The 22821-nt window shown below is 35.7% G+C and overlaps 2 protein-coding genes across 2 annotated transcripts in view; one reads left to right on the forward strand and one right to left on the reverse strand.

Annotated features, from left to right (window-relative positions):
* Window positions 1–1457: 1457 nt before the first annotated feature.
* On the forward strand, window positions 1458–10311 carry LOC124645479 (TBC1 domain family member 13). The gene is made up of 9 exons (XM_047185294.1): window positions 1458–1571; window positions 2548–2621; window positions 3434–3559; window positions 4956–5134; window positions 5325–5423; window positions 6394–6604; window positions 7005–7206; window positions 7618–7740; window positions 8648–10311. Exons 1-9 carry the CDS (start codon window positions 1552–1554, stop codon window positions 8769–8771), a joined length of 1158 nt encoding a protein of 385 aa, XP_047041250.1. The 5' UTR covers window positions 1458–1551; the 3' UTR covers window positions 8772–10311.
* Window positions 10312–11410: 1099 nt separating this feature from the next.
* LOC124645481 overlaps window positions 11411–22821 on the reverse strand; it is a 34141-nt gene continuing 22730 nt past the window's right edge. The window contains exons 4-7 of the mRNA XM_047185299.1: window positions 21844–21978; window positions 16827–16997; window positions 15708–15888; window positions 11411–15036 (exon numbers count right to left, since the gene is read on the reverse strand). Coding sequence (XP_047041255.1) covers window positions 14824–15036; window positions 15708–15888; window positions 16827–16997; window positions 21844–21978 — 700 coding nt within the window. The 3' untranslated portion in view covers window positions 11411–14823. The remainder of the gene's footprint in view (window positions 15037–15707; window positions 15889–16826; window positions 16998–21843; window positions 21979–22821) is intronic.

A 22821-nucleotide genomic window follows, 5' to 3' on the forward strand; every position in this document is an offset into this window, starting at 1 on the left:
ACATTGGTTTCCTATTGAAATCTGCGGATTATTCGTAGCGGGTTCCGGATAGTATAATTTTAATTTTTAACCTCTTTTTTAATATGGCTAATGGCTGATTGCATCTTTCATATCTGGCAATAGCATGGCAATAGTGACCAATAGTGCTGTCATTTTATTATGAAATTTACAAAAATAACAACACTTCGCAATAGTTTATATTTCGGTTTTATATATTTTACAACTATAATCATGACTTTCAAAGTGGTTCAGATGGTTATGCGAGGTTTCTTGTTAATGTTCATGACCCTTGGCATGTTTTATACGTCAGAATGTGACGATTTAGTTTCGTTAAATCATTTCGTAATGACCGGCGTGTATGGGTCTTTCACAATTATAACATTAGGCCTTCTCATAGAAGCAGGGATGAACCTCTACAGTGACAAATTCGTAGAATGTTCCTTCATTGTACTGGGTTGTTTATTGAACATTTTAGTAACAATACTTTCGTTTTATGAATATTACTCGGAAATATTGCAAAGTCAAGAGACTATGAACAAAGGTTTTGTGTCGATAGCTGGTTCCTTCATTTTTGTGGTTGATTTCATTTTTGTGTATTTTAGACGCTAAATAAACCCGTGTAAAGTGTTGGTGAATACACATGACTTAAATAATTATTTCTAGGTAAGTACAATGTCCGCCAAATTATTAGTTTTGCTTGTTAGCTTGGCTTTCCCCTGTTATTACCGAGTATTTGTAATCACGGAACATAAACTAGAGGCGGATCCAGCCTTCAAAAGGGTTTTAGGCATATCCATCCTATTCAAATTTTTTATTTATTTTTTTATTAAATTAAAAACAACTACAATTTAAATTTTCACCTATGGTGAAAATTTACATAGGTACCTACAGTAGATAAGGAAGTATAAGGAGAAACATTTCAAGAGCATTCATACGTATGGGAATATAATGGGGGCAGAGGGCAGTTTATAGGGAGTACATACAAAAGAGGGATTAAGTGTGACGTTAAACGTAAATTAGTATGCCTGCAGTGTCCACTACGGTAGATTCACGACTGCATTTATCCCATGGTAAATTTCCACATCGACGTACTCAATGTGTACGGAAATGTAAAATTGAATCGTCTTCTCATTACCTAAAAACAAATCGCAGTCAAAGTTAGCGTCCGAGAGCGCATTGGGCGCGCGCGCATTTTAAGTACTATCATTATATTTTGCATTAAAAAGTGTATGGCTTATAATCTTATTGTAAGAACTTTGATGAACTCTGATTACTCATCACACCTCATATCCACTGTTATTATAACATAGGTAAAGGTATCAAAAAGGTATTTTATTTTGAATTTCCCGCTACCAGTTGTCGTACTCCATGTTAACTAACTGGCAACATCGAACATGACATTTAGATTATGACGTCTGCCATCAAGAGTGTCGCGTTCGGGTTTGTATTATATTGTATCTGTAACATTTGCTGTCAGACATTTGTTAACAAACAAGAGTTTTTCGCTGAGTTTTTTCCGATTTTTACTTTTTTCTCTAGATGTAAATAAAAATGAGTTTACACAAAGCCAGGTAAGTTTAATTGATCTTATACAATGTACTACATACACTGTTTATTTTGTTTGGTTGATATTTACTTTTAAGTTAAAACTTTGCTGAACCTGCTGACACATAAAAAAGGCGTATTCACCCCACGAGATAGTTTAATTAACTCTTCGTGAAGTTCACCAATATTTCTCAAATAAAAGACATCTATTTATTCGTAAACTTTTCATGTAATGAATTAAGTGATTATCGGTTTTCTTTATTTGGTAATTTTTAATTCATTCTTCAATTTATCAATAACGCAGTTTACCAGTATTTTCTTTACATTTATTAAACCCGAGCCTTACGAATCGTATTTTAGTAAATGTAGACCGCTGTTTCATTAATTATTAAGTAACTGTGAATAACATCAAGTTATTTAGAACAAATTGTTGATATCCTTGATCATTCCAGTGTTTCATGTATGCTAATTCCAAAATTAATGTTTTTTAGATAATTTTATGCTGATATTGGCCTTTAGAAAATGGCAACCTTTATAAACACAAGAAATATTTACAAACTTGTCACATTTTTGTTTGATTTGGGTGCACCGTGCATTGTTCAACTTATGCATAATTTACATTGCACTATGAAACTATGTTACCTGACTAGCAATAATGTCTTTTAATTGTTTGGTGGAATGCACCAAATACAACATGCTGACAAAAGTCTAATAACAGATTTGTCTCAACCCCAGCTATTCCCCACAGAGTCACCTATTTTCTGAGAAAACTACTTTCTAGAAGAATATCTCTGTATTAAATATGGTAACTTCATGACCTAGGTACGTGTTAGGTGGTCTCATATAGACAGGGATTTGAAATAGAATTAATATTGAGGAGTAAACTATCACCTCACTATTACTTCTGAGTATCAACATTAAAAGTTCTATGACTTTTAATGTTGTTTGTAATAGATTTTTATTAGCACGTAATCAACAGAGTCAAATTGTATCTTTTTACAGGATAATAGCATTTGAAGAAGTTTTGGAGGAAGATGTTGTTGACATTGAAAAGTTGAGAAAACTAGCATTTAATGGTAAGTAAATATTATAAGTAGTATTACAATTTAAGCAAGGTATGGCAATTGAAAATTGTTCAGTTATAGTGCAATAGTTAAAATAGCATGTTTGCTTTGTAAGACTATCATTGAAATCATGTGTCATTTGATCTGCCTTTATGTAATTGTGGTTAGGTTGATGCCTATTATTGAGAGTGTCATATTATATGTCCTGTTAAGTTAAAATTCTATCTCATGTGTCAGACGTGTGTGGCAGTTTGTGTCTAAATGCACTATGTTGTCACATCAGAGAGAATACAATAGGTCCTTGATTCCAAGTCAGGCAGGTACCTGGACAGCTCATATCAAATAACTTGGTCCTTTAATGCACTTTAAACTACATAATACCTACATTTTGATATCAATAACCAATGGTGTAGTCCATAGTGCTTAAAAATGTCTGAAATCATCAAGTGTGGCATTGAGCAGTCACTCTTTCGTGAGAAATTATAAAAGAAGTGCAGTAATGAGACTGGTTATGATTACCCTGATTATTATTTTATTGGCGCATTGGCCGCACGTGACGAATTAGACGAGAATTCCTATTTAATATTAGGAGTACAAAGAAGGATTAGTAACTACTACCCGTTTCCCTTGGTTTCACTAAATCCTGTGGAAACGACTTGCCAAACAAAAAATTAAGTCACCCAGGCACAATGTAGCTCCTCAATTAGTTCAGTAGTTCTGGAGTCTTTATAGATAAAGAAACAAAAACAAATCCTCTTTATTGTATTAGTTTAGTCAACACTTCCAAAAAATAAAGCAAGTGACTGTATTGAACTTTTTTTTAGGAATACCTGATGAAAAAGGCTTGAGGTCACTTGTGTGGAAAATATTACTGCTGTACCTCCCTCATCAAAAGAGCTCATGGAGAACAACCCTCATTGAAAAAAGGCAACACTACAACCATTACATAAGTGAGTACTGAAACAAAAATTTTATGCAAATGTAAGGGATTGTTCACACCAAACGTATTGTCCGCCGCTGACTGTGAGTATACTCACAGTCGGCCTCAGTGTGAACGTCGACTCAATCTGCAGTACGCGTACTCACCAAGCCGACAATAGGCTATAGCGTACGATGCGCTACATGTGTGAACAAAAGAATACGCTCGTGTAGGTTCACACTAGATGCGTACGCTGAGCGGCCGACTATTCTACACATAAAAGAGCTCAGTATTTGAAGTTGCTCGTAGTATTTTATAAACGATCTCTGAGATCACTCGTGGTTCCCATACGATAAAACTAGTGTATTTTTAAAAAAAATCGGACGTTTACTGATATTTCAATTAAATGATGCGCATTCAGATAGTTGCCATTTGCGAAGCTCTAGAGGAAGACGAAAATAATAAAAAGAAGAGATTGTGGGTACATCCCTTAAATTTGAAGAGATGTTTTCTTGATCAATTTCATACTTTATATTTCGAATATAGACTTTATCCAAATAAGTTCAAGAAATATTTTCGTATGACAGTAAAAACATTCGATGAGTTACTATCTTTAATACGTATAAGTTTATATAAAAGGGACACTAATTATCGACGTGCTATTCAGCCAGAAGAAAGATTGACAATTACTTTAAGGTAAGAGGAAAACAACTTGTACTGTAATCAACACTTATTTATTATAATCAAATCAATCACGTTTAAACAATTGCGAAAAGAACAATGTCAGACGTCCATAGTAACTTAGGCTCAATAAAAATATTTCATGTACAGTGAAAATTCTTACAGTTTCTTGTGTAGTTTCCCGCTGATCCCCCCAAAGGATTGTTCCCCCCAAAAAATCACCCGTGGGCAGAAAATACCCCCAAATTTGGGGGGAATCCCCCCAATCTGGCATCACTGCGCGGCGGTGCGGACGCGGCGGAGCGGCGGTGCGTACGCGGCGGAGCGGCGCTATTCGGCAACTGCGTCCGCGTAGCCAATCCGCGTCCGCCGTGCATAGTCGCGTAGTAAAATAATCGGCTACTGAGAGTCAGCTACAACAGACGACGTAACAGCGTATAGTCGGTTCGGTGTGAACGACAATTTCAATATATATGGAAAAGCAATAAACTGCGTAACGCGCGCTCACAGTCAGCGGCGGACAATACGTTTGGTGTGAACGATGCCTAAAACTTGACCTACAATGGCGGCTCTATTACGGCGGCCCGTTCTCATTCGTAAATGCCGGTGGTATAGCCAGACTGTTACCGGTTGTGTGTGCATTTTTGTGTCTACTCAAGTGCTTGACGCTAATGGTGCCTTAAAATTTTCTAGCAAGGTGTATATACATCATATATCTGTAACAAAATATTAATTTGTAATTTCAGATGAAATAATAGTCTCACCAGGAGGTCCAACCGACCATCCACTAAACATCAGCCCGGATAGCTCGTGGAGTACCTACTTCAAGGATAACGAAGTTCTGCTACAGATTGACAAAGATGTGCGGAGACTATGTCCCGATATATCATTTTTCCAATCCGCCACAGAATTTCCATGTGAAGAAGTAAGTATTTCTTATTAATTGACATTACATAAAATAATTGATGATGTTCATTAGGTTCTAATTTGACAAATTTTGTTTTTAATCGTGATAATCATGGCAAACTTACGCTAAAGAAAAATTAAATTTTTTGCAGCACGAATTTTGAGAGATCAAATGGAAATAACATAGTTCTGTGTGTTATGATTTTCAGATAGTGAACAGTAACGGCGTCAAAAGATTACATAAAAGAGTTGAGCAGTCTGTCCTAAAGTACTCAACTTTAGAAAGACGAGGCCTCGGAGTTGCTAAGGTATGTTGTTCTTAAGTTGTATAAAATAATAAATAATTATTAATAATCAATAAGATAAATTCTTGTTGAAACGATTGTGTCTATACGACATATTTCCAGTTTATTAGGCAGATAATTACATTTCGTCGTGTACCAACTAAAATCGCAAGGGCGAGCCGTTTGTACCATTATTTCCAGCCATATCAACCATTATCGCACAATCTATCCATCGTTTTTGGTCGTCCCTTTTCTCTATATCCATCCACATCGAGCGTGGATCAACACCTATTATGTTACCTACAGCCAGGAGTGTCTTCATATTTAGGGTACCTATTCTTCGGTAGCAAGCATTTTAAGGGGAAAACTTTGTTTATTTATTTAGTTCTGTAGATAATAATACTAATATGAATTGAAGATACTTCTATAAAAAGCCAGTTTTTTTTCTAATATCAGTATGGTATGATGTATGTTTAAACATCACATGATATCACATGATGTTGTAACATCGTCGATCCCACAGTGCCTAAAGACAAAAGTCTTCAATCAGTGCGTCCTACCTGTCATGACTTACGGAGCCGAAACGTGGACACTGACGGTACGGCTGGTCCACAAGTTCAAAGTCGCTCAGCGGGCTATGGAAAGAGCTATGCTCGACGTTTCTCTGAGGGATCGCATCAGAAATGAGGTAATCCGTCAGAGAACCAAGGTCATCGACATAGCCTACCGAATCAGCAAGCTGAAGTGGCAGTGGGCTGGCCATATTAGCCGAAGAACCGATAACCGTTGGGGTAAACGAGTTCTAGAGTGGAGACCACGCCTCGGCAAACGTAGTGTAGGACGTCCTCAGGCACGGTGGAGTGATGACTTGCGCAAGACGGCTGGCAGGAGCTGGATGCGAGAAGCCGAAAATAGATCTCAGTGGCGTGCACTTGGAGAGGCCGATGTCCAGCAGTGGACTGCGATAGGCTGATGATGATGATGTATGTTTTAGTTAAGCAACGAAATCCGTCGGTCGGACAGCGTGCACAGCGGTGATTACGCGCCTCTGAATGAGGGCTGCGAGGCTCACTGGGAGGTGGTCGAGCGAATGCTGTTCCTTTACGCCAAGCTCAACCCCGGCCAGGGGTACGTGCAAGGAATGAACGAAATTATCGGACCCATTTACCATACCTTCGCCATAGACCCCGATAAGGAATTTAGAAGTAAGTGTGATAATTGTTGCTTCTTCTTCATTGTTCATTGCTGTCCGTGCCTTTCTTGATATGCTTTAACCGAGACCGGTGACAATGTTTTCCATCCAGCTCCATTTTTTACTTATCTTAGGACAGTCGGTATAGTGAGAGCAGTCATCTCTATCTTTCTTTTATAAACAGAGAGCGAACATAAAATTCTCATCATACCACCAAAAATGCACTAACGATCATAAGCAATTTAATGATCACCACCGTCCCAAGTCAGTCTTCTCTCAGACATAGCTTTATAAATCAAGCGTAGATATAAAATCTCTTTAACTAAAATGGAAAGTAATATCCCACGCCTATCCACAAATGCGTCCGACTATCTAACAAAGCTTATGAGAGTTATATTGTTTTAATTTTCAAGAACATGCTGAAGCGGACTGTTTCTTCTGCTTCACGAACTTGATGGCGGAGATCCGGGACTTCTTCATACGCACCCTGGATGAGTCCACCAGCGGCATCAACTATGTCATGACAAAACTCGCCGATTGTGTGAAGAAAAACGATCCTGCCGTCTGGAGTTTGCTAGAGTCGCAGGAATTAAGACCTCAATATTACAGTTTTAGGTAAAATTCTAACGATTTAGGATCCCACTGCCATTGATAGATTGGCAATACGTGACAGATAACTACTAACACTAATACGTGAAATGGTTAACACGGATGTTAGGGAACCTATCGTGGCCCTGTACTTATCGAGCGCAAATATTCACAACTGCTTTTAATGTTCTATGATCAAAATCAAGAAACACCACACTGATTTTCTACTTCACCAAAAGCAGCACATATTTACTATCACAAGAAAAAGCCACTCAACTGATGTATTTAAATGTTGGCTTCGCTAAAATCATCGTTTGCCAATCTGTCTACTATTCTGTATCCATGGTTTCGTTAACGCCTATTATTGTAGTGATTTTCATAATTGCATTATATGTATACTTGGAATAACATTTTTAGAAAGAATTCTATATTTCTCAGGTGGCTGACGCTGTTGCTCTCCCAAGAGTTTTCATTACCAGATGTGGAAAGAATTTGGGATTCCATGTTTGCTGACGCACAAAGATTTGATTTTCTAATATATATTTGCTGTGCCATGATTTTGTGAGTACCTTTAGTATTTGTCATAATAATAAAATTACCTATTTTGATTATATTTGTGTCCCTGTGTGTATATGTCACCGGAAAATAACAAGATCTGTAAATTTATCAATTTACTAGGAAGTTTATAAACTTTCGTAAGATTCTAAACGGGAGATAAATTGTAATATTTTACGTCCACATTTTCGTAAATTGATAAACTTACTGAACTCACTCGTAAAATAATAAGTAAGCAGTAACCAAACGCTACGCGCGATCTGATTGGTTGGCTGTCACGTGTCACTTCTCATTCCTCGCGGCCGCCATTGCCGGCCACGGAACATAAACAAACCGGTTTGCTCGTGCGTTTTTATTAGTTTTGAATGTTGAACTGTGTTGCAACTGTGAAAAATAGCTTTATTTTGTTAAGATTATCTAGCAGTACCCATAATGAGTGGCTTACAAGCTGCGGACACCCAAAATGAAGGAGATAGTGTGGTGAATGCTAATGGACACAAGCATTGCCACTATGAACATTGACCAATCAGAGAGCAGTGTGTTATTTTACGTATTTCAAAGATCGTATATTTAAAAGAGTTTATGTGATTAGTCGAACCATATAAAATCTTACGAATAGATATTCGTCAGTTTATAAATTTACCGTATGACGTCGGAAATTGATAAATTTACGAAAATGTGAACGTAAAATATTAAAATTTATCTCCCGTTTAGAATCTTACGAAAGTTTATAAACTTCCTAGTAAATTGATAAACTTACGGATCTTGTTATTTTCCGGTGACATATATATTAGTGTACAGTTTTGTCTCAAGTTTGCTACGTACCTAATCGTGACCTCACGCTTGTACAAATATTATACATCTAACTACACTATATAGTAATTACATAATATTTTGTTTTGTCTCATTACAGGTTGGTAAGAAACGACTTGCTTAGTGGAGATTTTGCTTCTAATGTGAAACTGCTTCAAAACTTCCCACCGATGGATGTATCTTTGATTTTAAACAAAGCTGTTGAAATATCAAATAATCGATAAATATTACTTTGATTATTCTTTACTAACTTTTTATATCCAAATCTTTTATATTCAAGACTTAGAATATACTTTTATTATGCATTTTATACCTATGGTGTTGTTATTATAAAAAGACATTTGGATGTAACTTTTGGATCGAATATTTTTTTATTTATTATGTAGAATTGTTGTACTGTAAGGCCTAATGTTCGTTGTAAACCAATTTACTCCCGAATTACTGAAAATCAATTATTAGGATAAGTATAATAATCGATTATGTAATTATAATTTTTTGTACAGTCGTTGCGATGAAATATGACCTTCCAGCCTAATGTAACGAGGAGATGTACAGGTCAGCATGAGCAATGTACATTTGGTCACGGTGACAATAAATACAGTTTCGTGACGTTACCAGAGAGCTCATGGACAAAATACTGACAATACTTTTGTTAGCCGGCCATTATGTTCAACATCACGTAATCAAAAGGTAACATACTTGTTCATAGCTATATGTATATATATATAGCCGGCTTACCCAGCTACTTTTACAGATTGTACTTAATATGAGTGATAGAACAATCATGGTGAAAATCGTGAGCATACCGTGTTTGAAGATGTTACGTCGCAAGGACTGTTATCGTAGGTTTTAAATTTTATGCCATAATTATGTAGTTACCCCATCCGTTTGCAAGAGTTAGTAGTTAGAGCCTTGATTCATGATCTATTCCTTTTTATATATTTACGGGTAATCACAAAACAGTACCTATTTCAAATAACTGCTTACTCAATGGAAGACAGTGGCTATTTGAATGTATTGATGTATGTAGATGCATTTAAAAATATAATTGTCTTGTTATTCATACGATCTTCGTGTTTATCAAGAAAATATTTAATATGTAAAAATAATGCCTATTCTTCATCATGACGCTGCCATTTCTCCGAAACTTGACTCCCCACGGTTGTCACGAAAAGCTATTGAATGACAATTCAAATTAAAATGTAGTATGTAATCAAAATTTTCCTTGCTATACATATTAAATACTAATTGTATGTTTTATTAGCTGTATGTGAATATTATATAATTATAATATCGAATAGTTTGTCTGAATGGTACGCTTGCGTATTGCGAGTACCATTATAATATACATTAAACCTATGGGAGTAAAATATGTACGTATATTTTTTGTTGTCGTTGACATTTAACAGAATCACTTACAAAACATCATAATTTTCATGATTACCTGCAACTACTGATCTGGAGTTTTTCATCTATAGTAGTATTACCAGGTGAAAAGTTTGTTTGAATTTGCAATTGTCAGGAACTATTGGGCCTACTCTTTTTCCAGGTTCCGCGAAGTAGGTCCCTCGTGACGCGGATGAAGCCGCTGGCGGAAGCTAGTATCTATATGTTAAATAATTGTGGATAGTAATAAATGCAAAGATTGTTGTTATCGCTTAGTTACCGTCCGAGGTGACAAGAAGTAACAGTTCTCTAGATGCGCCATTATAAAACATGAAGCATATTGCAAGATTCATTAAAAGACATTTCTTTGACTTTGAATTCCCTATTTTTCTTGGTAAATGTCCTATGACAATGTCAAATAAAAGCTAATGTTTCAGTATTAGTGTTGTTTTAACTGCCTCGTTGGTCTAGCTGTCGCAAGTGCGGCTGCTGAGCACGAAGTCTCGGGTTCGATTCCCGAGTCGGGCCGAAATCGCTTTGTGGGTTTTAGAAGACTTTCACAAAGCAGCCCGGAGCCTGGAAGCTGGTGATTGATTCACCCGTGCATCGGAGAGCACGTAAATGTCGGTCCTGCGCTTGATCTCTCTCCGGTCGTGTCGGATTACCGTCCCATCGGGCTATGAGAGTTAAGGAATAGTGAGTGCACCTGTGTCTGCGCAAATGCTCGTGCACTATAATATGTCCTGCGTAGTTGGCTAATCTCCTTACATGAGAACAGCCGCCGTAGCCGATAATCGGCTAGGAGGACATCATCATTAGTGTTGCAGCACTAATACTATTAGATGTGTGAATGCGCTGGCATGATATAAGGACACCTCATTTGAAACAAAATGCCTTGATATTCTTCAAATTGGAGGCACATCAAAACTAGCGGCTGTCATGAATACTGGTTGGTTCTATCCATAATTAGAAATACGTTACAAGCGTTGATTCACCCTTTTTTTACGCGTTATTTCACCTGTTTTCTGACAATATCAGCTGTAAAATATGGTCTCGAAATAGGAACTCATTTCAGGATAGCTGTTATTATGTGGATATTGATTGTAGTCAACATTGTACGTAGGTATAATGCAATTTGTACGTGTGAAACGCTCAAACATGCTCATCATAATCATATATCCTTCACCTGGATAAACTTCGACCATACTCAAATGAGCATGTGTACGCTAATTAGGTACTCATTCCACTTAACTTTTTTCTACTTACATCGTAATTACGGGTTAGTTAATAGCAGGGAATATTCCCTTACCTTTGACTAACCACATATTTGTGAATTTTCTGTATGTACATCTATAATGATTGATCTAATCACTGTATCTCTTTTGTTGTCATTAAGAAACATTAAAAGTAAGGGTTCAAAATTGATTTTTATTTTCCTGACTGCTCCTTGTGGATAAATAATAGAAATAAACTCGAGTCCGCCTTTAAAGATTTAATATAAATAATTACAATGTAATCAATTTGTACAATATCCATTGACAATAATAAATAGAAAGTAAAGATTTTATACAAATATAATGTCATTTTAGGTCTGTACTATAGATAACGGCTAGGTTACATAGTAAAACATTGGATAATAAGAACATACACCACATTTAAAATATAATATAGAATCGTATAATTTTTATATCGCATAAGGAGATATTCAATATATTTTATATGAATTTTGTTGGTCGCCGTTCGGAACAGTAAGATATGAAACCTTAATGCCAGTATTTTACTTACAAATAAAAAACTTTATTAAGGAACATATTTTCATCAATTGGAATCGTAAAGAGTGATGAAAAAGGTACGATTTTTTATTTAATTACTAATACATACATATAATTACACGAAGTTTTTATGAGAGTCATAACATTTATAGATACAGAACATAATACTTAATACTGCTTTCCGACTTCAGTACTACTTCGATTCAACAATCAGACGCGCTATTCTGCTTGAATCTGATGTATGATTTTCTATTGGACCTTATTATTTCCAATGAAAAAATATGAAATGATGCGCGTCACGTAATTAACAATCTAAATCTCAGCTATATAGATCAGGTATTAGCGTCGGAAAGATTTTAATTGACAAACTTTTACAATCAAAACCAGCATACCACTATTTCTACAATGTTATCACTCCCCTACTTGTAAAAATACAGGAATTATTATGAACATAATTTTGTGCCCGAATAAACGCACTTAAAAGTATGACGTAATAAAAATAAAAAATAACAAGATGTTAACAAGCACTTACAGAAATATATGAGATTTAAAATTTGGGGCTGATTAGGAAAGCCTCCTCATTTTAAATAACTACTGTTATGGAAATCTCGTCAGTAAAGTCTAGAATAGGATGAACCACCTGCAGCTTGGCGATAGAGGATATAAGTAAGACACCTAACATTCTAGTGCATATAGATTTACATACAGTCTGATTATTTACTATGGAAACATTTAACTATAGGTTAACAATTAACACCAATACATCATGTACTTGCAATGACAAAGCTATTTGCGATAATAAGTTAAGGGTGATGTTTGCCAAGCTATGCTTAGGTGGACATTTAGATGGTATATCGACATTATTGTTTTTTCATTGTAATCCATCATTGATCCGCATAAGGATGCATTCAGTTTTCTAGTCGGAGTTAGTTGATGTGCTTTGCATTGAGTGAGATCTACGGTGGCTGATACCAGTTGTGGCGGGGCCACACTGAACAGCTGCCGTCCCACGAATTCACCGGCAGCGCCTATCGTCCGTCTCTACAAAAATCACGCATTGATGTTCTACAATCGCACCCTAAGCTTCATCTACTAAATACGAAAACCTAAACAAAATCAAAAATAAATTTATCTGTTTAATAACGAAGTGTATAACGCTATTTCCTTCCTAATTACTTCTAGCTACCTTAAAAACTCTATCCTTTTGGAACCTATCGATTTTATACACATTACTAACTATAACCATTTTGCAACAGTTGTCCAGCCGTTTTATTTATTCGTAATTTATATTACAAGTCGTTTGCAGTTCGTTATTATTTTTATTTTATGGAAAATAGCCCATCAATGTTATAAATTATTTTAAAAATCTATTTCTCAGCAGAAACTACCTTATATAATCAAATTCGTCATGTATTCTAAAATGACTCTATTCCTTCTGCAAACACTACACTCATAGGCACAATAAACCGTCCTCCTTAATAATGGTGGGACAATATACCCCAGTGAGATCCAGGATATCGTGGATAGATTGCCAAGCCCACTCCAAGAAGACCTCAGAGCCTGAAGCAACAACACCTCTTACAAAAGTTTTAATGAAAAAAATCTAGACTGTTCGTTTTGTTATCTAAAATTATAACTTTTTATCGACCTTTTTTTACAAGATCGTTTTTGTTTGTGATTCCATTCATAAACAAGTTGTCTTAAGGGTGGCTTTCGTCAAAATATAATCCTTGTTTGGCAACTTTTCCAAAATCAATGAATAACAAGGAGGAGGATCAATCGTGCCTGTTAGTGTATGTAATATTTGCAATAAGCTATTCGTTAGCCTATAATTTCGTACAATATTATTGGCTAGTTTTCCCTCTCACTAACCAGTTATCCAATATGCTGCCAAGTATAATAATTAGCAAATAAACAGTCTTGTTGTTTCTGTCGAACAAATATGTAATTTAAGTAGGCTTGTTTAAATTATCTCAACAACTGCTCAGTAACCACAATATCATCAAATTCAAAAAAGGTGTCGATACTACTGGATGGACGCGTGGAGTTATGAAGGAGGCTACTTTAATAATATAACAGTAAGTAATAACATTTACCTACACATAGGCATCTACGTACAGCTTTACACGAATTCTATTGACAAATATGTAAATAACTTTAAAACACGGTTTAGAAATATGAAAGAAACAGCTAAAACAATACGAATGTATAGACATTCTGTTTTAATTACCAATAGTATTCGTGGATAGCACAGAAACATGGCAGAATACATCCGTCGAAATATCTATAATCTTTAATGATATCGCCGATACTTGGTTACCCACTTTGTATGGATTATAATACTTTTTATAAATAAAGATATAAAAATATACATTTAAATTATGTATTTTAATATTATTCAACACATAGTCAACTCTTAAAGTAACAGTTTTAAATAAATGATTACTTTCAAAGTTATGATTACATTCCTCTATATGTCAATTGATTCAAATGAGCAAAAGTGGAAATAGTAATTTATAGCAGATTTAAGTTTGATATAAATAGAGCTTTTTGTGACCACTATTAAGCTCCGTTAAAATTCTGTGAGATTCTCTAAAACGATATTAAAAATGAAATACCTATTATTTTGTGTATCGTGCATAGGATGCAGACACAATAAAATTGTCTTTGAAGAAACAATAATTTAAATAGCCTGGAAACTAATCAACGTCACAATCTAAAATTTTCATCCGACTAGCTAATAAACGAAATAAATACTTTCATGTTTGTACCCTAAAAAGTTTGATAAAAACTAACTACGTAAAATTATATCAAAAACATTAAGATAACAGATACAATAAAACTGCTACCTACAAAGGTATTCAAGCACTGAAACTAACTTCAGTAATGTATAGATTACACAAAAATAGCTGCCATACTCGCAATGAATTTTGTAAATAGTAGGTACATGGAACCTATATTTTTGTAAATAGTACCTATAGTAGAAATATTTCAATGTCGAACATAAGGTATGTTTAAACTGAAATACTTAGCACCGAGTAAACACAAGGTTGGCAGTACGCCGTAATAAAGCATAGCGTGTTACCGGTGTGAAGCGAGTCGGTGGCGCGCCGGGGCGTTACTGGATGGCGCAGCACTTGCACTTGGGCTTCTTGCGGATGGTGACGTGCTCGGGCTGCTGCGGCTCCTGCGGCGGCTGGCGCTGCACCTCCACCTGGCCGGCGCGCACCTCCGGCACGGCCGCGCCGTTCTTAGTACCGTTCATCACCTTCGGAGTGCTCTGCTGCTCGGGACTTGCCAGTTTGGTCTGCGGTGACGACGGAGGGCTAGCCTGAAATTGTTTACAACATTCTATATTAAATCATCATCGACATTCTATACTACTTAATTGTAAATTGTCATAATGCGCATCGGTAAAGAATCACACTATTTTGATATCTGAACCTTTGTTACTTTTGACCCTAATGGTTCAGTAGAAATACGGGTGAAACCGTGGGCTTCAAGCAAATTCTACACTAAATCAGATGCGTGTGACATTGTTTGTATTTTTGTAAGAGCCCTCTATATTTTAGATTAACGTAATATAAGCTTGTACATCTTGCTACGCTGTCGACGCTATATAAAATACATGATCATTAAAATGAGAACAATTAAAGGGTGGGATCCTGGTGTCCTGAAACACAGGCCTAGAGCCTAGCTTAGGCACCAGTCTCCTACAATATATAAGTAAGTAAAAATAATTAACAAATAGATTCAGTAGGCGGCGTCAAACAGGATCTGCTGAATCTGACATATTGAAGATACCTAACAGATCGTGTTCGATGACATGGTATTTTCCTGGCTGTTACTAAACTTAAATTCAACAATTACGAACCTCTACAGAACTACAATAATAGTCGTGATCGACTTAATGATTATGCCCTCTACTACTACGATAACAACAAGCAAACTTTCTCTAACGGATTGTTTTTGAAACATTCGATAGTATAATAAAAGTATTACGTTAACATTATTCGCTTGCACTTTCTCCTCCTTTTCGTCGCAGGCGGCCAGTTGCGGCACGGCAACGGGCGGCGGCGTCGGAGTAATCGGTTTGCCGCCCTTGATCAGGGACACTATCTCGTCGGCCTCGCGGCTCAGGTCGCCGTCTGGACGGAACGGGTTGTCCCACCCGCTCTCCGTGCTGTAAGCAACAAACTTACTATAAAACAACTATTACTAATCCATACTGTTGAACATACAAATGAACATACAAATGTGAATAATATGTCCGCATGATTACGTTCGAACAATGCGTTGGGCAGCTCAAGTTGATGCATTCTAATTCAGATTAACTAGACAAATTGCACATGAATACTGCAATGGAGTCAATAATACGCCCTGCACTGACCCGTGAAAACTGGAAATTGGTTCTGAGGGATTGAAATCCTTTTTCGTAATTAGATTTCTATTATGAGTTTCGAAGTGTAATCAACTTAAACAGATTTTCAATCCTATACAAGCATACTCGAAACTATAGCGGTCAAAGTATGTATACTATTATAGTTGGAAAAAATACATTATGGTTCGTCTATTGTGAGCCTAAACATCAGCATGATGTTGGATGCTTGCATGAACATGTGTGTTGCAGGATGACATCATCATGTATTACACATACTCTATTATGTATACTCAACAATATTGTGTGAATAAATTACTTCTTGGTGGACCGCTTATATCGAGTGCTTATTTGCATTTAACGTCGCAATATCCTCTAATATCTGATAATGACTGATATGGATTTGAAAGATATTCTTGAAATAGAATTCTTGCGAATGTCAAGTGCACTGGTACGAAGAAATGGCGGGGTTTCAAGAAGTGTCCGGGGAAAACCCGGACACTTTTCATGTAAGGAAGCACCTCATTGAATTTAAGTAAATGTTAATATTAAATGGATTACAAATTAGGTATTACTTTGTTTAAAAAAAATCGTACTCGTTCGGGAAAAAATGCGATTTACGCCAAATGTCCGGATATTTTTAATGTTTGTCCGGGTTTGGCGAAATTCGAGATGGCAGCCCTATGCTTAGAGAAAACGAATACTGAAGTAGAGTAACTAACTATAACAAGATATTAGTTCACCTGATCTGTCTGTTGTACATTGTGTGGTCCACCATGTCGGCGTTAGCGGCAGCCGAGAGCAGGGCCGCGTAAAGAACGTGGGAATCTGTCTGCGGCACCGGCGGAGGTGGGGACAAGCACTGCGGCCGCGCCCCTTGGTAGAACGACACGCGAACTTTAGAACGCTCCGAACTGTAAACATAGTTTATTGCTTTAAATTTATTGTAAAATAATACAATGGTGACAGGAAACGCGAGCAACGAATCATTTTCAATTGCGATATGCAGTAAATAATTGCCTGTCATTTGGCTTATTTTCCTTGATTGGATACTTTTCTAAATTATTCATGGTAACGTAAAAGCACTTAATTCTAAAAATTAAACATAACGTTAAACCCTACAATATCTAACCACCATAAAAACGCCAGCTAGTAGATAGTAGTCATTTAAGAGGAATGCCTATGTATTAATAAAATACACGCATAACTCATGAACCGATAATTATCGGTTTATGAGTCATGGATGGTATTTACTTATAAGTAATAAAAAATAACCCAATTTTTTTTTAAATACTACATGTATTCTAAAATTCTACAATTAGGGCCATCAGTATTCATGAAAATTTTCAGTTCTATGGATTTTTATGGAAATCTATTGAATTTATTTTTTTATTTTTGTTAAGTTACAATCAAAATTAATAGTCCTTGGCTGGATCTTAATATCAAACAAATACAACACGGAATCGCAAGCAATATTTCCTCTCTATTCATGTAACTTGGCTCAAAATAGTGTTCGTTTAGTTTTAAGATCGAATTATTTTAAAATATAACAAGTAGTCACAAATTACATTGTTATGTAACTATAAGATAACCATATTTCATATTTATAACACATTTATCAATTCGCAAGGCATGTGATTGTAATAATCTGTGTAATTAAGTAAATGACAGCCATCGATTTTAAGTCATTCATCTTGTACAATTTTGATGAATTAAAAATAATGGTATATACAAAATTAAACCCACTTACTCAATTACTTCATCCATTTTTTAAAAATACACAATTTGCAAAAATATATTTTCTATAATAATTATTCACTTTTTATATTAAAAGTCACAAATTACCAGTAAAATTGCAAAGCAAAAGGAATATTTAGAATATTTCAATAGTAACATGTTGTTATCAAGCTACTTTTTTTCATAATGCTAAGCAATACTCGCCTTGCAAGTAGTCATGAAATTATTCGCATGGCCGGGACGCTAGCGCCGCGCTTATTAACATTGAAGGTGACTCAATTATGGAACCTCTTTTATTAGTAGATGACTATATTTATCGCCCACGCAGTATTTAGCTCCAATCTTGAGCTCATACTTAACATTTTGACTTGTTATATGAGTATTTGTTCAGTTTTGCCTAATAACATTTAATAAGGTCTCATTTACATAATGTGAATTGTGACATCATTTAGTTTTGCTGTATACTTTGTCCAACCTATATTATATGTTATAACCAAGTTATAACATTAAAAATAACAAAGATAAAATATGAAGGTTGGTTACATCATAAGACAACCACAGTCACACCCAAATAAACTATCTCCCACCACAAAGATATGACATAATTTACTTTCAATTTTGATAAGGTTTCAATAAGGCCTTAGAATGTTAAGTGTCACATTTTTATATTCATGTTGTATTCTTAGACAGAGCATCATGTAACTGGAGATAAATTAGCGAGACACCCACACTTGCATTTCTGTAGCAAATGGATATGAATGATACAAAAATCTGACATCATCAAATTCTTTAACAACACATGAATCAACAGATGGTAAAAATAGAGAAATATCATCACTCTGGTTAATTGACATAGTCCCAAGGTCACATACAATGTTAACTCGGCTCACACTACTATAATATTTTGTGTCCTCAAAGCTTTTAAAAAATGTTCAACTATTTTATGAGAAATAGGCATATTCACATTAAAATCAATCATAGTTCTGATAAGCATTTCAGCTACTGTGCTGCATTTTTAATGAATTAATTGATGTTGGTATTAATTGATGTATTTTTCCCATTTTACTTATTTTGAACCTCAACTATTTTGTGGATCATATATCTTGATGTAGTTTGTATAACATGACCTGACCATAATGACAAAAAATCTAACTCAGCCCTGCAGTTTAAACAAAACCAACAATCAAAAGGGCAAAACAGCGATCCTACCCTTTGGCTTTGCCAGCCAAGTTACAATTTCTCACATGACAATCATCCTTCATGATATATGATGCAACTAAACACAGCCCGTGCATAAACAGGAAAATAAAACATCATATTGTATTGAACAATCCTTTTAACAACATCCAACCATTGTTATATAGGTAGTTCAGTACAAACAAAATTTGATGAATATAAGCAGTAAATGATTAGCAGAACAATATTACATTTTGCTTTGTCTCCACTAACAGGTTTCTATTCACTTGGCAAACATGTATCAATAGGTAGCCACTTAATTGGACACATATGTAGGTCACTAGCAATGCAGCCCTACATGAAGGTATGTAACATACTTTCTGGAATATAAAGTGAATACATTGAGGTAAATATATATGCCATACATTTTTGCAAGACCAGATACTCAGAGTTAAATGGTTTAGGCACGCCTTGTTCATTGTTTATAATTTCATCCTGGTCCATACTATAAACACAGAAATAGTGTAAAGTTCCTATTACATGAGTAATAATGAGACAAATAAACCATTTCTGAAATATTTAGGTAGTGTATTGTTGTGCACGAGATTCGGCTCACTATGGCCTCGAGTGAGCACAGGGCGGGCCCTCAATGAATGGAGCCGGCCACTGATGGTGTCATTAAAAATAGAGCTTTTAAAACGATTGCCAATGCATGTTTACTACTTGTAGGTACGTGCTGAGAAATGACCTTGTGTTCCCGACTGCTGGATGGAACCGAAAGGCGTTTTATGTTTATAAATCAGTACTCGTGACGTCATTGTGACCAAATTATCCGCACAAAACTCGAGATATGAGAAGACAAATCAACTGAAATACAGATTATTTCGCGGCGCTGATATTCAGAAAGAGAACATGTATGTTACAATAATTAACGCTTTTGTTTTATGCGCAATCTTTATTCTGGAAACCATCGGCGAGTGAACACCCAGTTTGCAACACAACAAATATGACGTGATTAATGTAAATAACATACCTTAAAAGTATCCACACACAATGTTAACACTATTCACGATTCAATAATAATTTAATCACTGATTTTTGTAAGTTAATACTTTGAAACAATTTGTTAAAAAACATCAGCACATTTGACGCTCTAGGGTTTGGTCCATTCGACGCTTCACAAAAATGTTTCTCTCTCGCTACATCGATCTCGGAAGTCGCGCGCGGCTCCGTGGCGAATGGAATGGAACGGAACGAAGCGAGTGGAGCACGCAGCTCGCCCCAGTGACGTAATGTTAGCGTTCGCGATAACGTTTTTTTTAACGAGACATCATATTAAAACTGTTACTTTTCCTGCACAGTATTTCTAATATTTTGAGCACAGATTATGATACATATCATTAATTGATAATTGTTAAATCTGAAGCCTCTGTCTGTATGTTGACTATGTTGCACCTAACGTAATGATTGGTTGTAGTATGTAGCTCAGTAGATGGCGCTGAAGGTTCATGAAACTACGATGAAACAGTTCCACAGTTTTATTTCCCTCGATAACCCTGACGTAACATTATAAAGGCCAGCCCAGCCGGCAGCCAGTCGACATCAAATGAATTAAGTACATCATACATAGTCACACTACAGTTTCAGATTTTTATAACTGTCGATTCCTATCAATATGCATTTGAAGCAATTTTATAACTTATTTTTTTTAGTTAGGTAGTCACCGGTTATCTATACTTATCTTAGCAACTTTGTGAGATTCTTAATTGGAATATTTGTCAATATACCTAAGTAGGTAGCTAGACAAATACCCACCTACCTATATCTAAGAGGAGAGTCGCATCTTTGCAATTCCTTTGCTAAATGATGTTTAGGTACCAGCATAGGATACTCTTACAGCCCCGTTTCAAACACATTGTTAAATTACTTATTAATAAAAATGGCTGTAAATAATTAATAGTTAATTTTTTGTTGCTTAGTTTATGGTTCGTCATTTGTTTATGAGCGATAAAAAGGATAGTCTACAAAAAAATACTGTGAAAGTTATTGAAGCTGCCCAAGGTGCCTAAAAATTGATCCCCTTTACCGATAACGTCTGCTCAAGAGATCGTTCACACATAGATAGCCTGTTAGCTTTTAGTTACGTAAAGAAAAAAAAAGGGGCGATGTTCTCTATGCCGTTTATTGATTGCGGAAGGCAGGGGGAGCTCTAAATTACTTGCAGGTGAGGAATCACGTGCCTCGCCAATGGTTTTATTATAGAGTATATAGATCACCCACATAAAATGTTGATTTATTTATGCCTAGCCTACATAGGTACTTATCTTTTTTTTGGTGTATGTAGACTTCATAAACTTAAATAGGATTCAAATATCTGCTAAGGTAGTATTCAATTAGCATTATAATTAGAACTAATGAAGTCGGTTGAAATGGCCAAATTCCTTACAAAGTTCATGCATTTCGGTCAATTGGTGTGTCCTTAATTAGTGCACGCCCATTCGAATTTGTCAGGCCCGAGCGTTTGCGAGTCAAGCGACTGCAGATACCTACTTTTACCTACAGGGCAATTCGATGTCTTATGAAATTGCCATTCTACTGCATACATAAGTGCTTACACCAAATCCCATTAACATATGCCTATGATCTAAACCTATATTACATAAACGAACTGTGTAGCAGACGAAAAATAGGCTTTTTTAAGTAGGTACTCAGGTATTTTCATGGTTAGTTTGATACTATAAAAAATTTAGTAAATTATAATGCTATGAAAATTCACATCGCAAAAAGCTTCCGCGTAAATTCGAAACAAGAATGAATAATTAACATACTCAAATGAACAAAACGTACTCGTCTTCAACGGGTGTGTAGGGGAACGATGTCTCCTGCACTTTGGGCGGCGGACTGCTCTCCGGCTCCTCTTGGAGGGGACTCTCGTAGATTAGGGTCTCTACCATCGACCCCTTCGAACTGCCAAACGACACCCTACAAAAATAAAACAACGTTATAATACATTTTGTAAACGGAACATACCTACAAGTTGGATCAAAATTCAAAACATGAAGCAGTTTTAAATATACAGAAGTAGATATATTTTTACGTTAGCCTATAATGATCTGAGATTTTTATAGTGTAGATGCCGACTATGAAGACATTTGCAATGACTAATTATCGCAGAGCAGACGCATATTTAAACAATCGGCTGGTTAAGATGATAACTATAAGTTATTATCTATCTAAGTACACCGATAATTGCGTCTTTAACAATTGAACAACCAAGTAGGTAGCTCGGTTCTTACATAAGTAGATATAGGCACTAGGTAGGTACGACAAGTTATAGTGTTACAAGCTTATACCTAAATGCCTTAGTGTTTTTTTTTTTACAGCGAAGCAATGTAGGTGAAGTTCTAGGACCGAGATATTTTATTTCTTACAGTGTACCTATTCCCCTATCTTACTCTCAGACATTTTTAAATAATATATATATATTATGTTTTTATCCATAAGTGGGTAGGTTTTAACACTACAAACCGATTAGTTCTGTAAGTTGACTGTGGAAGATAGTGTCAAAATTACCTTAATAGTTACTTCGTAATGGTATTTAATAGTTAATCAGATAGGCATGATAAAATATTATTTTCATCCCACCATCTCGGAAAGAGTAGTTTTACCCTTTGATATCTGAGCGCAAAAGTCGTTTTTATCCTCTAGAGCGGCAAAGTGATTTGAATTTAGAACATCGTGTGCAATACTCCATTTGTGACAATCTTGATACCTAAGACTTTTCAAACAAATACTTATTAAACAAATAAAATACTGCTTAAAATA

This window comes from Helicoverpa zea, chromosome 31 (genome assembly GCF_022581195.2).
Source record: "Helicoverpa zea isolate HzStark_Cry1AcR chromosome 31, ilHelZeax1.1, whole genome shotgun sequence".
NCBI lineage: Eukaryota > Metazoa > Arthropoda > Insecta > Lepidoptera > Noctuidae > Helicoverpa > Helicoverpa zea.

Excerpts from the sequence above, each read along its gene's own strand:
- LOC124645479 (XM_047185294.1), top strand. The coding sequence starts at position 1,552 with ATGAGTTTACACAAAGCCAG. Across the intron at positions 3,560-4,955 it reads ACACTACAACCATTACATAA|ATGAAATAATAGTCTCACCA; the intron begins GTGAGTACTGAA and ends TTGTAATTTCAG. Across the intron at positions 6,605-7,004 it reads CCCCGATAAGGAATTTAGAA|AACATGCTGAAGCGGACTGT; the intron begins GTAAGTGTGATA and ends TTAATTTTCAAG.